The following is a 13,484-nucleotide window of genomic DNA, read 5'->3' as shown; positions in this document are numbered from 1 at the left end:
CGCAAGTCAGACCAACAAAAAAAAAAAAAAAGAAACCAACAAACCCCAAAACAACTAATCCCGCCCCCCCCACACACAGGAGTGACTGATCCAGCACAGTGCCATGTTAAGTCAAACAAGTCTATGATCTGCCTAAAATCAAGTACAAACACAGGTGTGTCAAGTTTGTAAATCATAATGTTTATTGATGGTGAGTTCTGACAAATTTGATCAGTATCAGGACAGTGACTCACTCTCCTGACATGATAAAAATTGGTTTCAGGGAGACCTTTGACATTGTGACAACTATATAAATACTTTTTACAATAAGTGCCACAGGCTCACAGCTTCATGTTGGCAACAAAATCCTCTCCTTTCTTAATGGAGGTCTTGAGTTCAGCCATGCATTCAGCAACCAGCTTCTCCTCGAAGGCAGAGAGTTTGCCCAGGCCCAGGTTCTTCTCAATTCCATTTTTCTGCAGGAAGCAACAGCACAAAGACTCAAATTTTCACTCCAGTGGAAGATAAATACAATTTTCTGATTCTAACACTTTTTTACTGTTTGAATTTAAATACTGGTAGCACCCTACTTTCAAATCTTTAGATGCAGTAGGTTAATTTTAGAAATATTATTTTAGACTTTGATATTCTAAGAGTTCTCATTCATAAGGCCTAGTGTGCGTACAGAGTAAAAATGTTTAGCTGTATGTTTGTCAGAAAAAGTGCACATACGCCCAAAAGCAGAGGAGTGGAAAAGTATTTGCATTCAGTCTCCTCTGATCTGATGAAGGCGCACTCCACCACTCCCTCCTTCCCATTCATGGCATCAAGGAGAGAGAAGGTGAACCTGGCTCCAGCGTAGGCCATAGACAGTGTGGCAGAGCCTACACACACACACACACACACATATATTAGTATACACACAAACACATATGCGTACATAGAGAGACGTTCAGATGCTGTGGTGCTCACCTGCACCAGCCTTGGCCTTAACCACTTCCGTCCCTGCGTCCTGGATCCTCTCCGTCAGAGCAGACAGCTCGTCAGCTGGGAACTCCACCTTCGGTGTGCACTGCCCAGGAGAGAGCAATCACAGTCCATTGTAGAAACCCAGATACCAACCAGAGCACAATCTCAAACAGACAAGGAAGTGTGTTTAATGAGGAGTGATGAGAAAGGACAAAAATCAGTTCACGTAGCAAGCAGGGGTGTTTCAGTCTCTGATCATACCTGTGAAATCAGAGGGATGATGGTCTTCCCTGCATGACCTCCAATAACTGGCACATTGACCCGAGCAGGGTCAAGACCCTGTCAAAAGCCAGAGACAGAGGAAACGAATGTTTTTCCACTGCGTTCAATCTCATCAGGAGCAGAACAGCAAGAACTCAGCAGAGGACTCACCTTAAGCTCAGCGACAAATGTGTTTGCCCTGACGATGTCCAGTGTTGTGACACCAAACACTCTATTGGGGTTATAGACGCCATGTTTTTTCATGACCTCTGAAGTGATGGGAATAGTGGAGTTCACCTGCAGACATAACGCTCATTGTGTCAGGTGCCGCTCACTGCAGAGCCAGGAGAGTCGGGAGCTCCACTTTCTTGTAATTAAACTATTTGTTGTAAGCACTCTATGGACAGGGTATAATATTAAGAGAAGTAGGCATAAGCAAGACATCCTGGATACTGAGTTAACAGTAGGGCTGTACAAATCATGGTGTGCTGCCACTAAGGTGCCCAATTGGGCTGCACTAATCATTTAGTTCTGGAAGCAGATGAAGGTCTGAAGCTCTGAGCCAAACGGGACCTCTGTGCAGAGTCAGGGACGCAAGTGGACATTCCATATACCCAACAGAGCAGTTTATACGTCTCACAATATTTCGAATTGTGGTCACATCCAACTGTCAGGCAGTGTCACTGGAGTCAATACAGCTCATTGCAAGAGTGGGTATTGCAGAGATTAAGGTTTAGCAACAGGTTTAAAGTTCAAAGTCGGATAACCAAGATGCCCCTCTTTTTGTTTGGTGCAGAACTTACCGAGTGATATTTAAATCCACAGATTTTTCACTGAGGTCTGAAAACTAATATGCACCATTTCACACTTAACTCTGAATATGTATTTTGCACACATCTTTTACGCTCATAAGACAACCTGACAAAAGACCAATGCAAAGCCTTGACCGGTTTGGCATCATCAGATGGCATGAGTTCAGCACAGATCTGTCTGAGGCAGTGGACAGGAGGCTGCATGCTCACAGGGTTGGCAATGACGCAGATCATAGCCTCTGGACAGAAACGTGCACAGGCATCAGACAGGGTGGCGACGATAGTGGCATTGGTGTTGAACAAATCGTCACGGGTCATACCTGCCAAAGACAGAAAAATTCTGCTTGAGCAAACATTTAGCAGAAGCCACAAATATTGCTCAATTGAAATAAAGTGAAGAACATTAAATCCAAATATACCAGGTTTTCTAGGGACTCCAGCAGGGATGACAACTACATCACAGCCTTTCAGCGCAGCTCCCAGCTGGTCGGGGCCCAAGTGCCCTGGAAACACAGCAGACATAAGTTTAGAAACGTCCTTTTTGAAAGAAATTTTTTCTTCAATTAAAATAACATTACATCTTCACTTTTGTTAATTATTAATAATCTAGATGGAAATTTTAACAAACAGAAATTTAGAATGGAATTTTAATAGACATACAGAGGCCCATTCCCAGCTACACTCCTGGGTTCCAATGGCAAACTGCAATAGCTAATCCAGGTCTACCATGTGAATAGGATAATTAGTCTTTCACAATTGTTAGCACAGATGAAAATTGCTGTGCTGATTAAAGATGCAGTAAGACTGTCCTTCATTAGACTAGTGGAGTACCTGGAGCAGCAACCATTATGGGTTAGATTACACTGGTTAATCAAGTTTCTGTCCCATGCAATAAATAAATAAATAAATTTTAACCTGTTTATGCATTTTTGCACACTAAATCCAGATATGGTTCCAGATTTCTCCATCATCCATATATTCTTCCCCAGTATACTCACATATGTAGTCATATGTGTCATTTAAAAGCCAAAAGCCATGCCTGACATAAAAATTTGAATTAGATTTGAAGTCAGCATAAAAAGTGCTATATGGTCCAACAATTTTAATTTGTGGAGCCAAAAAAAAAAAAAAAAAAAAAAAGGTTGCCGTGTTATAGTCTCATATGATTTTGTAAAAAAAAAATTAACTTCATTTTAAAACTTAAGACTATTCTTTGGACAGACTGGGAAAAAGTGTTATGAACAAACCAAATCTATGTTTGAGGTGTTTGGATCACAGAAAATTTAAGAGAAACAGAAAAAAAAAATATCAGAAAGCAGAAAAAGATTCAGAAAGAGCCTTCTGTCAAGGCTGGTGGAAGAAATGTGGTGATCAGGGGCTACTTTGGTGCTGGTAAAGCTGAAGTGTACAGGGTAAAATGATCATGAACAAAGACCACTCAGTCTATTTTGCAATGCCATGCCACACCCTCTGGATGGCACTTGATTGGAGCCAATTTCATTCTACAACATGACCACAACCCCAAGCACACCAGTAAATTGTACAAAAACAATAGACTCAAATCAGTCAGTTGGTATTCTGCACATAATGGAAAGGCCGAGGCAGTCATTGGATCTGAGCTGTTGTGGGAGAGGCTTCATTGTATGGTACGTAAGAAGTGCCCAACAAGCCAAGTCAACTTGTGGGAGATGCTTCATGAAGCATGGGCTGATCTCCAGCTTACCTTAACAAACTGACAGGCAGAATGCCAGAGGCCTACAGGGCAAAAATTGCTTCAACAAAAGCAGAGTTTGAAAGAAAAAAAAGCAAAGCATAATTTCAAAGCTTATCAATGTTTTAGTTAAAATTTTTGTTTTGCAACACATTCGATGAATAAAAGTATGAGTTGTCATCGAAGATGTCACATTTTGTGGTATACCCCAACCTTTTGACTGGTAGTGCATGTTCAATCTGACCTTACAATAAGAAATGACTTTAAATGGTGCCTTGTGAAGCTGAGTGTGTACCTGTGACCTTAGCTCGGGTCTCAATGTGGCTGAGATCTGCAGCCACTCCAGGCGTGTGGGCGATGTCATAGAGGGAAAGCTGGCTCACCAGAGGGCTGTTCTTCAGCAGGAGGGACAGGGGCTGTCCGATACCACCCGATGCCCCTAGCACCGCCACCCTGGCATGATTCTGTGGGAAAATGGGAGTGCCTGGGGTTAATGCCTTACTCTTACACTGATAACACAGACCATATAATGGCCTAGCCCCTCACTGGAAAAGAATTAGTGTCCAGTTTTGTGAAACCAGTGTTACAGAATTTATTGGAACAATTATTATTCACTCTTTTGAAAAGATCCATCTCAAAACTGGCATTACCATAAACCTCTCAAAGCTTAATTTTTAAAATGCACAAGATGAAGGACAAGACTGCAGGTGAGAAAGCTCATGTTTAGATACTGTGCAAGATGGGAAACCGTGCCAAAGACTTAATATACAAAAACTGTGAACAGCAAGACATACTGTGCAAGTCAACACATGAGACTTTCATTAACAGGAATTGCAGGTACTGCAGAGCAGTCAGGGTTGAGGACCTTTGTAATGTGTAGGCTTCAAATCTGATCCAACATTACCAATCTCACACTAGCCAGTCAGAAGCGAAGTACATAGATACATCCTACATCTCAAGCAAAATGTGTCACTGTGTTCAATCAGAATTATTAAAATTACGTCACTCCCCCAGAAAGCTGAAAATTTAACGTAGCCTGATAAATAGCAGTAGCAATTTATGAGAATTCGTGAGCTCTTTCTTGAGCCTTGTGCACTGATGCCTCCAATAGGGATGATTTTAACACCACGAACCCATCAACTTAGCTAGGTTAGCTAACCAGCGAGGTCGACAAAGTCCCCACTGGACTGCTAGCGAACAGGGGTCAAGTTGAAGATGAGCTTTGCAAGCTCAGTCACGCTAAACCTGTCCTTTAGAGTGACAGCCACACACGTAGAGAGACACTACCAATGATCAATAGCGTCAGTGCTGGATAAGTTTAAAAATGCGACAGCTAACCTAACCATGTAACGCTAGCTAGGTTCGCTTGTTTTAACTGCAGCTAGCACACTCGAGTCTTAAGTGTCTTATTAACGCCATGTAGCAGATAAGTGCGTCTTAGGTTAACTTAGACACTTTAAAGCAGACAGATAAGCTACACTGGAAATAAAAGGGTGCATCTTCTAATCTTACACTTCAACGCCACCAACAACTAGCTAGCAGGGTAAAGTGGTTAAGTGATAATGAGTCAGATATGTTAGCTACAAAGCAAGGTAAAGCCACTAACCTACCGCCAGCTAGCAAGACTGCTAACCAGCAAGTTTTCGTCAACCTTAATTTACCTGCGAGGATGTGGACAAATACCGAGCGAGGTCAACTGCTGGTTTAGCAACTCGTGAAAACATATTGGTTTGTTCTGAAGATTGGCGGATTTAAAAAAAAAATGATAGCTACAGCCCCCTCCTGACTATGACTCCAACGTCCTCTAGAACGATACCGGGTCGAAAACGAAGTAACTGTACTACCGAACTTGACGCAAAATTTATTTTTATTTCTGATAGGTAACGAGCTCAATGTGCTTGGTTTTGATTGGTCACAACTCCCGTCTATCACGTTTTCTTGCAGCTAATACGTGGTTGGCCGTTTGTTCAAACGTCACTCAAACAGTGCCGCCCACAAAATGCTTTCTAGCTCAAACTATGCGAGGAGGAAAAATAAATAAATATATAAAGATTAGATAGATATTGTAGTAAAGTACATGTATTTATATATATATATATATATATATATATATATATATATATATATATATATATATATATATATATATATATATATATATATATATATATATAACGTTTTCTGTTTTCCGAGGTGGTCGCGGTGGGAAAAGTTTAATAATCACCGTTGCACAGGGCTTACTGTGAAGTTTTCAAAAAAGCTCGCTTTCGAAATGATTGATACAGTGATAAATTGAGCGGCAGGCTGAAATCACCTTTTACTCATATTCTTTGTCTTGTAAAAACACGAAGCTGTCTTCGAAGCTGTGTAAATTGCAACGTTCTGGCAGATCATGCAATCAGATTAACCGTTATATATCTTATTCATTTATTCAATAAATCAGCGCACCAAAAGTTTCCAATACAATTTCTCGCTGTTTAAAATATTGACATAATGCAACTCCAACATTTTGATCGCAAGAAAATGTTCTTAGCTTGTTAGAATGCTTAAAATGAATGTTTTAAAGAACAAGTGCCATTATTTTTTCACTCGTAATCAAAATATTCTTTTTATATTAGACCTCAATAAACACTTTTGAAATTACTGTCCAATGATAGTCTCGCTATGACTTTATCCAACCAATATTCAGAACGCCATTTCGTGAACTTCCCCTTTTCTAATATTTTTTTTAACCGCAGTGTCTCCTAGCTGACCAATCAGCTACCACTATTCCTGACAGCTGACCAATCAGAACATGCTTTACATCCACTTCTTGCTTCATATTTGCTGGGCTGCCTCAGGAATGTAAACTATTCAACATGGAGACAGCAGTTGATAAGCTGGAGGCTATGGTAAGCTTGTCTTTTTAACAAACATTAAATCGGATATTCAGCTAAAAACCCCAACAAAACAATAAGCTGAACCGTACGTACAACATATTTTATGTTGACAACGACCGTATTTAAACATTGCGGTACTACAGATGAGCAAATGCTTAATTTTGTGCATCTAACAGTTGTAGCTAGCGATTTTAGCTAGCTGGCTCGCTAGCTAGCTATCTCTGGTTGGAAGAGAGCAATTACCAAAACATAAAGATAATGTGCAGGGTATGTATGTGTTTGCTGCTATTTGAAGCGAGTTATATGGCTCTATTAATAGTATTAACCAGCGTAGTAAACTGAGTAATGGTTGCAATGAATCCATGGCATGCCGCCCAAAAAGTGCTTATGTCGTTCGGTAGCCAGTTCGCTGTTACGCGCTGCACCGTGAGGACAACGCGCACGAGGAGGCCGTACCCGTGTCCTCGAGATCGCGCGCTCCTTGTACGGTACCGTCGAGGTGTCGGATTCAACGGGACTTCAACGTCCAAATATCTGTGGATTTTGGTGTTAAGTGGTTGCCGCTGTGAGGCCGGTTACAATTTCAAACAGCGAACGCTGTTTTGCCACACCGTTATCATTATTCGAAACGGCATCATGGCTTTCTACCACTGCAGCTGGCCTAAAAACGTGTCACTGTTTCCCCCCCCCCCTTAAGAGTCCTGTATTTAAGGAAATCCCATGTAAAACCACAGGTGCCCCTTAAGTAGAATCTCCTTTACCCATTATAAAGTCTTTGGCCCCAACCTGTTAGCTAGCTAATGAAAATACTGCGTAAAACAATATCTTAGTCGCATACGACAGATCCCTTAAATACTGTAATTTGAGTCAATTTTGGGTCATAGTTTGTTTATAGTAATAATGTACTTTAACTTTGCGACTGTTTTTCTTACAGGGCTTTGTTTAAACTAATTCCAGTAATTATGTACATTTTTGCCTGGAATTGCACCTTGCAGAAGAAGGATCCTGTTTGTGTTCTGTCTGTCCACTGCTCCTTTTATGTTGTACTCCTGGTAACCTCGTTATGAAAGCAGTGCAATGTTAAAAGGGCATTGGCCAGGTATTGTTCTCAAAGGTAGACACAGCAGTCAGATGAGCCCTGTAGCAGATGGGTTTCAGACTGAAACTTGCATGCTGTTTACAGGTGCTCTGACTTCATTGCACTACTGTATTGGACCGCTAGCAGTGCAATAGTATTGTCAAAGCGTCTGAAAGCAGCTGAGCTCAAAGTTTGAAACTGCAGAGATGCTTATTTTACCAATGTTTCATTTCATCTGTGAAATGTGCCTAGTGCACATTCTGAATATGCTTTTTTTTTTTTAATCTGAGACATACCAGGCTTTGTTTGTGTTCTTTTAGGCTGTGCGTGATCCTAATTCCTGAGACCCTATCAGTATTGTCTCTGCTGTTCACTGTGTTCAGAGTAGTGCAATATTGCTTATAGGGTTTCAGGCTTTAGGTTGTGCCTTCATCCACGTTGCAGCTATCTATCTATCTATCTCTATCTATCTATCTATCTGAATTGAGACAGATTGCCTTTAAACATATTTGGTTGCTAAATGTATTTGCTGTGGCTGACTTTACATGATTAAACTCATTTACTGCAGAAATACAAAAAAAAATATATAGAATTGCATAACACATTCCAGATTTTGCCACTAGGCTTATATGTGAGATGCTGGCCCTGACTACCTGTTCTGTTTATTAGACCTGTCAGCGGTACTGTTGTTGTTGTAGTTCCAGAAAGCAGAGGCTGATATAGACTATGTGGAAAAGAGACTGAAATTTGACTTCATGACCAGTGCTCGAGAGAAAGGCACTGTGGAGGTAAGTCGCCTGAAATTCAACTTCACATTGGTAGATCAGCTCAGTGAGGAAAGGAGGACTTGTGTTTCCTGGAAGGTCTGTTATGTGCCCCTTTGTTTCAGGGAAACCCCATTCAGCTGCTGGAGAACCTGCAAGCTGTGAAGGAGCGCCACGCGGCTCTGTGTGCTCAGGTGGAGGAGATCGCCGCTGAGCAGAAGCGCTCGATGGAGTCAATCCGGGCACACTTGGACACCACAGTCAAGCTTGTGGAAGAACTGCAGAACAAGGCTGATATACAGGTATTCAGGCCTGGGATGGCTGTTTGGACACAGATTAATGTACTCCTGAACTGTATATGAATTAACTACTTCTGGGATAAATGCTATATTAAAACCCGTGAGTTCATGATATTTAAAAGGCTGTCCTATGCTGGACCTGTGCAATTAAGTGTCTGTGTGATATGCTCTGTTCTAGGCTCCCCCACTCACAGAAGCAGAACTGGAGGCAAGAGATGCCATTTGCTCATCAGTGGCTGCTGTTTTTGAGGTCTGACACATGCCCAATTTTTGTGAGGTTATTACACAACTTCTGTTTATATGTAACAGAAATGCATTCCTAGTGATTACAAGTAACTTGGTGTTGAGCATTCTGTTTATACCATACCACACACATTTTAAATGATTTATTTTCTTGTAGACTCTGCCAGCACCTGTCATACAAAAGGAATTACACTGTAAGTGAAGTCAAATTTTAACAGCAGACATGAGGGCTGTATCATTCTAGCAGCAGTTTAGTTATTCAGTTACATTGCCTTTTCCCACCCAGTGGTTAGTATAGGGAAATACTATTGTACTGTTAGTGTTAGTAATGTCAGTATAAAGACCTACAGAATGTCCATGATGGTGCAGTGTTTATTTCCAAAGTTAGAGATTCCGGTACCCTGCTCATAAACTGATGGTCAATAATCGCTGATGTCGACTCTCTGGCATTACTGCGAGATCAATTTGATAATTCAGATTAATGTGTTTGGACTTCAAAAAATGAGAGAATTTGAAAAACACCATGCCTTCAGCAAGTTCAACACCAAAAGGAAGCCAAAGCTTCCTGATGAGTAATGCATTATTTAACTGCATCATTGCTATTTTGTTGTTATGCATATTTAAATACATAATGGTTATGGATGTACCTTAAGTGGCTTCATGATGTGTCCATCAGCACATCGAGTGTGTGAGAAGGTGACTGAGGTGGAGTTTGAGGCTGTTCCACGAAGTATCCGTGGCAACGTTAAGCTTGGTGATCTCAACACTCTCTACAAGGAGCTAACTGAGCACTTTTCTTTAGAAAAGAACAGGTCTGTATTCGAACAACGTACCATCTTAATGAAAACCCTCATATTTGCCATATGTTGTTTAATTAACTGGGCCATTTTTAACTTTGACAGGATAATTTCATACCAACAGACTTTAGAGAAGCCCAGATTCTGACTGTAGTGCAGTGCTGAGATGTGCTACCATTATTAGCCATGTTACTGAGTGTGTTGTAGATTTAATTGTCTCTTTCAACCATTTTGTGTCTTCAGGGGGCCAGTAAGCCTGCAGAAGATGCTGAAACTGAACATGAAATTCAGCGACTGTGCAGTTAAAACGCTACAACATCTCTCACTCATCGAAGTAGACAAGAAGGGACTCATTTCTTTGTCTTCAAGGGACTAGAAGAGAGAACCTGAACTGGCCCAGAGAGACCTCTGAGACTCTCAGCACTGTAACTGTGCAGCAGCTCTCTCGCTTCCAACTTTCCAGCATTTGTTTCCCTAAAATCATTGGACCGTAATGTGGGCGGAACTCACAGGCTTCAACAGTAATGAAGGCGGATCTCATGGTCAGTGATATGGGTGGGTCACAGAGTTACAGCTCACCTGTAAATACAGGGTTGAATAGCTAGACAACATTCCACATAAGACCCATAAAATTAGCTAACAAGACAATTCCACTCAAATGCAATGTGTGCACTAACAGACCTTTGAACCCCAGATGCTCAAAGCGGTCTACTTGGCATAAGTGTCTGCAATAATTTTCTTTTTAAAACACAAATATCAATGACCTTCTACAGATTTGTCCAGATACCTAAAAGTGAAAGGAGCATAATGTTTTTCACTATTTTTGTACAAAAGTAGAGTTAGACTCGTTTTCTTTCAGGAGATGGTGATCAAAATGTATACAGAAATTTCTAGCATGGATGAGTTCTGTATGTGGAGTACTTGGCAGGATGGATGCGGTCATCTACTGGTTTTTGTTTGTTTATTTGTTTAAAGCTTTGTCAAATCACAGAAAACGATGTACAACCACAGTGGTGTGTTTTTGTTTTTTTTTTATATAAAATGGATGTAAAGGCTAATAACTACTGAACATGGTCCAATATAAAGTTTTCATATATGCAGTCAGAAGGAAATTCATTTTAAATAATTTATCAAACCTCTAACAGAAGGATAAAAAAAACTAAGTATGCCAATAGTGGGAATACCATTAAATAATTAATTTACATTGTAAGCTGCTTTTAAAATGTTGTTTGTTTTTTTTTATTACAACCAAACATTTTAAATATGAGGTGCTCTCGTTTGAGCTGACAGTGTATTAAATATCTAATGATCAAACAGCAAAGAACCTGCTGATCATCAGAATATAAAACTATTAAAGTTAGTAAACTATAATAGCGTCTCTGTCTGGCGTTTTCAATATTTTAGGAATTTCCTAAGTAGAGACCATCAAGTAAGATATTTGGAACATTGTAACTGGTTCAACACCACTACTAAGTTCTAAATCGAGAATATAGAACAGCGTTGCAGAAAAAAAACTCAAAAGTACTGTGTAGCCTCTAGGCATTTGGCAACTGTACAAGCAACAGTAAAACAAACAAACAAAAAAGCCTAGAAGACCTGTGTGGGACTACCTCATAAATCCTAACACAAATGAATTCACTAGCAGTAAGAACTAAAGCCCCTCACTTCCAATGAGTAGCCACATTAGCAACTGTTGGAGTAAGGCATACAAAGGGTTAACACTGTAGGGGTTAGGAATGGAAGCTGGCTGCCTCAGAGCTTCTATGCAAATGGAATGGGATGTCTCACTCTGGGTTCCTACAGGGGTGTGCAACTTCCACACACACCGCTTGGGCTGTCTCACTTTGTGTTCTAACGGGTGTGCTCCAAGATGATCACTCTGTAGAGCATAGGACAAACATATTTATATCCTGCATGACTAGGTGAACCATGATGACAGCCAATTGAAAATATAACCCTGAACGTTTTTAAGGTTTATAAATTCATAATGTCCTGTTGACAGTTCAAATGCAAAAATACTCAAATCCACTGTGTACAGATATCTTACTGCCTTGTACAATTCCCCCTGTTCACTGAGAGGCCATTATTACCTAAAATATGGAGTTTTAGAATATGTTGCACCATATCTTTAGAGAGCTTTTTAAAATGGAGTGTTAAGATGGTTTTATGATTTTGTACCTGTGTGGTTGCCTCCATGCAATGTGGCTTGCTGTCTCTGTTGTTTCCCCCTGTTCATTTGCATTACCTATAGGAAATAAACAGTTACAATAAAGCAAACACAGTAAGCAAAGTTACAATAAACAGTTACAACAAGCAGTTACAATAAACATATAGTCACAGTAAACAGTCTAAACCATTGCATTCCATATGGTACGTGGACAAATTCTGTACTTATGAAAACAGGCAGTGTTTTACATGTTCGGGAGCTGCCAGATCCCACGTGTTAAGGTACCTGAGGAGATTTTGTCACTGAACTCTGCTCCTTTTCCAGCTGCCATCCCTCTGCTGTCTCCACCTGGGCAGCCTGACCCCTTCCTCAGCTCACTAGTCTCATGAAGCCTGGAACCAACAGAGAGCAGTTCCCAATTCCCACTCAGACTGGCCATATGCCTTTCTGCATTCCTTATATATTTCTGGTTTAAGTGCAGTAGCTACTGCTTCTGTCTTTTGGCTATGATCAAGAGGTAGAGACAATGAAAAACACCTTTGCATTGTGGCCCTGGTTGCCATCACTCTGAGAGGTAAATTGTCTTTCGTGGCAGACTTTGTCACACTGGACTTCATTTTGTGATTTCTTTAAGGTAATAATACCAGCAAGAAAGCAACCTATGTGGGTAAGTACAAAATTTATTTTCTTTTCCTTTTCACTTTGTTATATTACAGAGCCTTCATAGAATTTTAGTATTTACTGCTGATAAATATGCCCCAAGGTACAGCTGCCCCGCACTGACACCTCCACCTCCTCCTCCTCAGGCTGTGCATCCACTTGTTCAACACACCTTGCAGGTGGAGCCAATGACATCTGTCATTAGCATTTACATCCTGCTTGACTAGCAGAACCATGAAGAAAACAGATATAGCGTTAGCCAGTTGAAAATCTATAACCCTTAAAATTATTAAGGTTTAGAATTGTTCATAACGTCCTGTTAACAGTTCAAATGCAAAAATACTCAAATCAACTTTGTTCTATTATAGAGCCTTTTTAGAATTTTAGTATTTACTGATGATAATTGTTTTAGTGTTTTTACTTGGGCAATAGCTTGTGAGGTCTCAAACCATGTCAGCTGGTTGAGGCACCACAGCGTGCGCTTTCTATTTAAAGAGGTTGAAGCTCCTGAGGATGTCTAAAGCTGGACTTCTCCAGGAATCTTAGTTAAAAGACCCTCACCTTAAAACCAATAGCTTTGAATTGTTTGTTGGCTCTGCCTGGGAACAAGGGCTTCAATGTTACCTTCCTCTAATCTTTTCTGCTACAAGACTTTTGGCTTAAGGTTCAAGACATGTAAAGACCAGTTTTCCTTGTTCAAGGTGGAAATACTTTCTGACAACTCGCATAAAGTGGTGTTTGTTAGGATGTTCAATGAAACTGTAACAGAAGATATTATTACATGGCTGGCGAGATTTTGCACGCTGAAAAGCCAACCTATGAAGCTGGTGCATGGAGAGTTCGCATTCAACAATGGGAAAACACG

The 13,484-nt window shown here is 40.5% G+C and overlaps 2 protein-coding genes and 1 long non-coding RNA gene across 3 annotated transcripts; 1 reads left to right on the top strand and 2 right to left on the bottom strand.

The window, feature by feature from the left end:
• Positions 1–159: 159 nt before the first annotated feature.
• On the bottom strand, positions 160–5,564 carry mdh2 (malate dehydrogenase 2, NAD (mitochondrial)). The gene is made up of 9 exons (XM_027008386.2): positions 5,394–5,564; positions 4,028–4,196; positions 2,441–2,524; positions 2,232–2,341; positions 1,381–1,506; positions 1,210–1,287; positions 952–1,051; positions 712–863; positions 160–455 (listed from the first exon to the last, which is right to left on the bottom strand). The coding sequence occupies exons 1-9, from the start codon at positions 5,454–5,456 to the stop codon at positions 321–323; spliced, it is 1,017 nt and encodes a 338-aa protein (XP_026864187.1). The 5' UTR covers positions 5,457–5,564; the 3' UTR covers positions 160–320.
• A 1,007-nt stretch (positions 5,565–6,571) lies between these two features.
• Positions 6,572–11,003, top strand: ska2 (spindle and kinetochore associated complex subunit 2). The gene is made up of 7 exons (XM_027006909.2): positions 6,572–6,623; positions 8,388–8,477; positions 8,579–8,755; positions 8,931–9,002; positions 9,153–9,189; positions 9,672–9,807; positions 10,036–11,003. The coding sequence occupies exons 1-7, from the start codon at positions 6,591–6,593 to the stop codon at positions 10,166–10,168; spliced, it is 678 nt and encodes a 225-aa protein (XP_026862710.2). The 5' UTR covers positions 6,572–6,590; the 3' UTR covers positions 10,169–11,003.
• Positions 10,829–12,325, bottom strand: LOC113576427. Its single transcript, XR_003410510.2, has 2 exons — positions 12,245–12,325; positions 10,829–12,037 (listed from the first exon to the last, which is right to left on the bottom strand). It is a non-coding gene; the product is annotated as an uncharacterized LOC113576427 (long non-coding RNA).
• Between the last annotated feature and the right edge of the window lie 1,159 nt (positions 12,326–13,484).

Source organism: Electrophorus electricus, chromosome 17, assembly GCF_013358815.1.
Source record: "Electrophorus electricus isolate fEleEle1 chromosome 17, fEleEle1.pri, whole genome shotgun sequence".
Lineage (NCBI taxonomy): Eukaryota > Metazoa > Chordata > Actinopteri > Gymnotiformes > Gymnotidae > Electrophorus > Electrophorus electricus.
The sequence above is the reverse complement of the archived record's forward strand: the minus strand, read 5'-3'. Positions and strand labels throughout refer to the sequence as shown.

Coding starts and splice junctions, on each gene's coding strand:
- mdh2 (XM_027008386.2), bottom strand. CDS start 5,456: ATGTTTTCACGAGTTGCTAAACCAGCAGTTGACCTCGCTCGGTATTTG. Junction 1,507..2,231: donor TCTGCGTCATTGCCAACCCT/GTGAGCATGCAG, acceptor TTATGTCTGCAG/GTGAACTCCACTATTCCCAT. Junction 456..711: donor CCACTCCTCTGCTTTTGGGC/GTATGTGCACTT, acceptor TGCTTCCTGCAG/AAAAATGGAATTGAGAAGAA.
- ska2 (XM_027006909.2), top strand. CDS start 6,591: ATGGAGACAGCAGTTGATAAGCTGGAGGCTATG. Junction 9,003..9,152: donor CAGTGGCTGCTGTTTTTGAG/GTCTGACACATG, acceptor ATTTTCTTGTAG/ACTCTGCCAGCACCTGTCAT. Junction 9,190..9,671: donor CATACAAAAGGAATTACACT/GTAAGTGAAGTC, acceptor TGTGTCCATCAG/CACATCGAGTGTGTGAGAAG.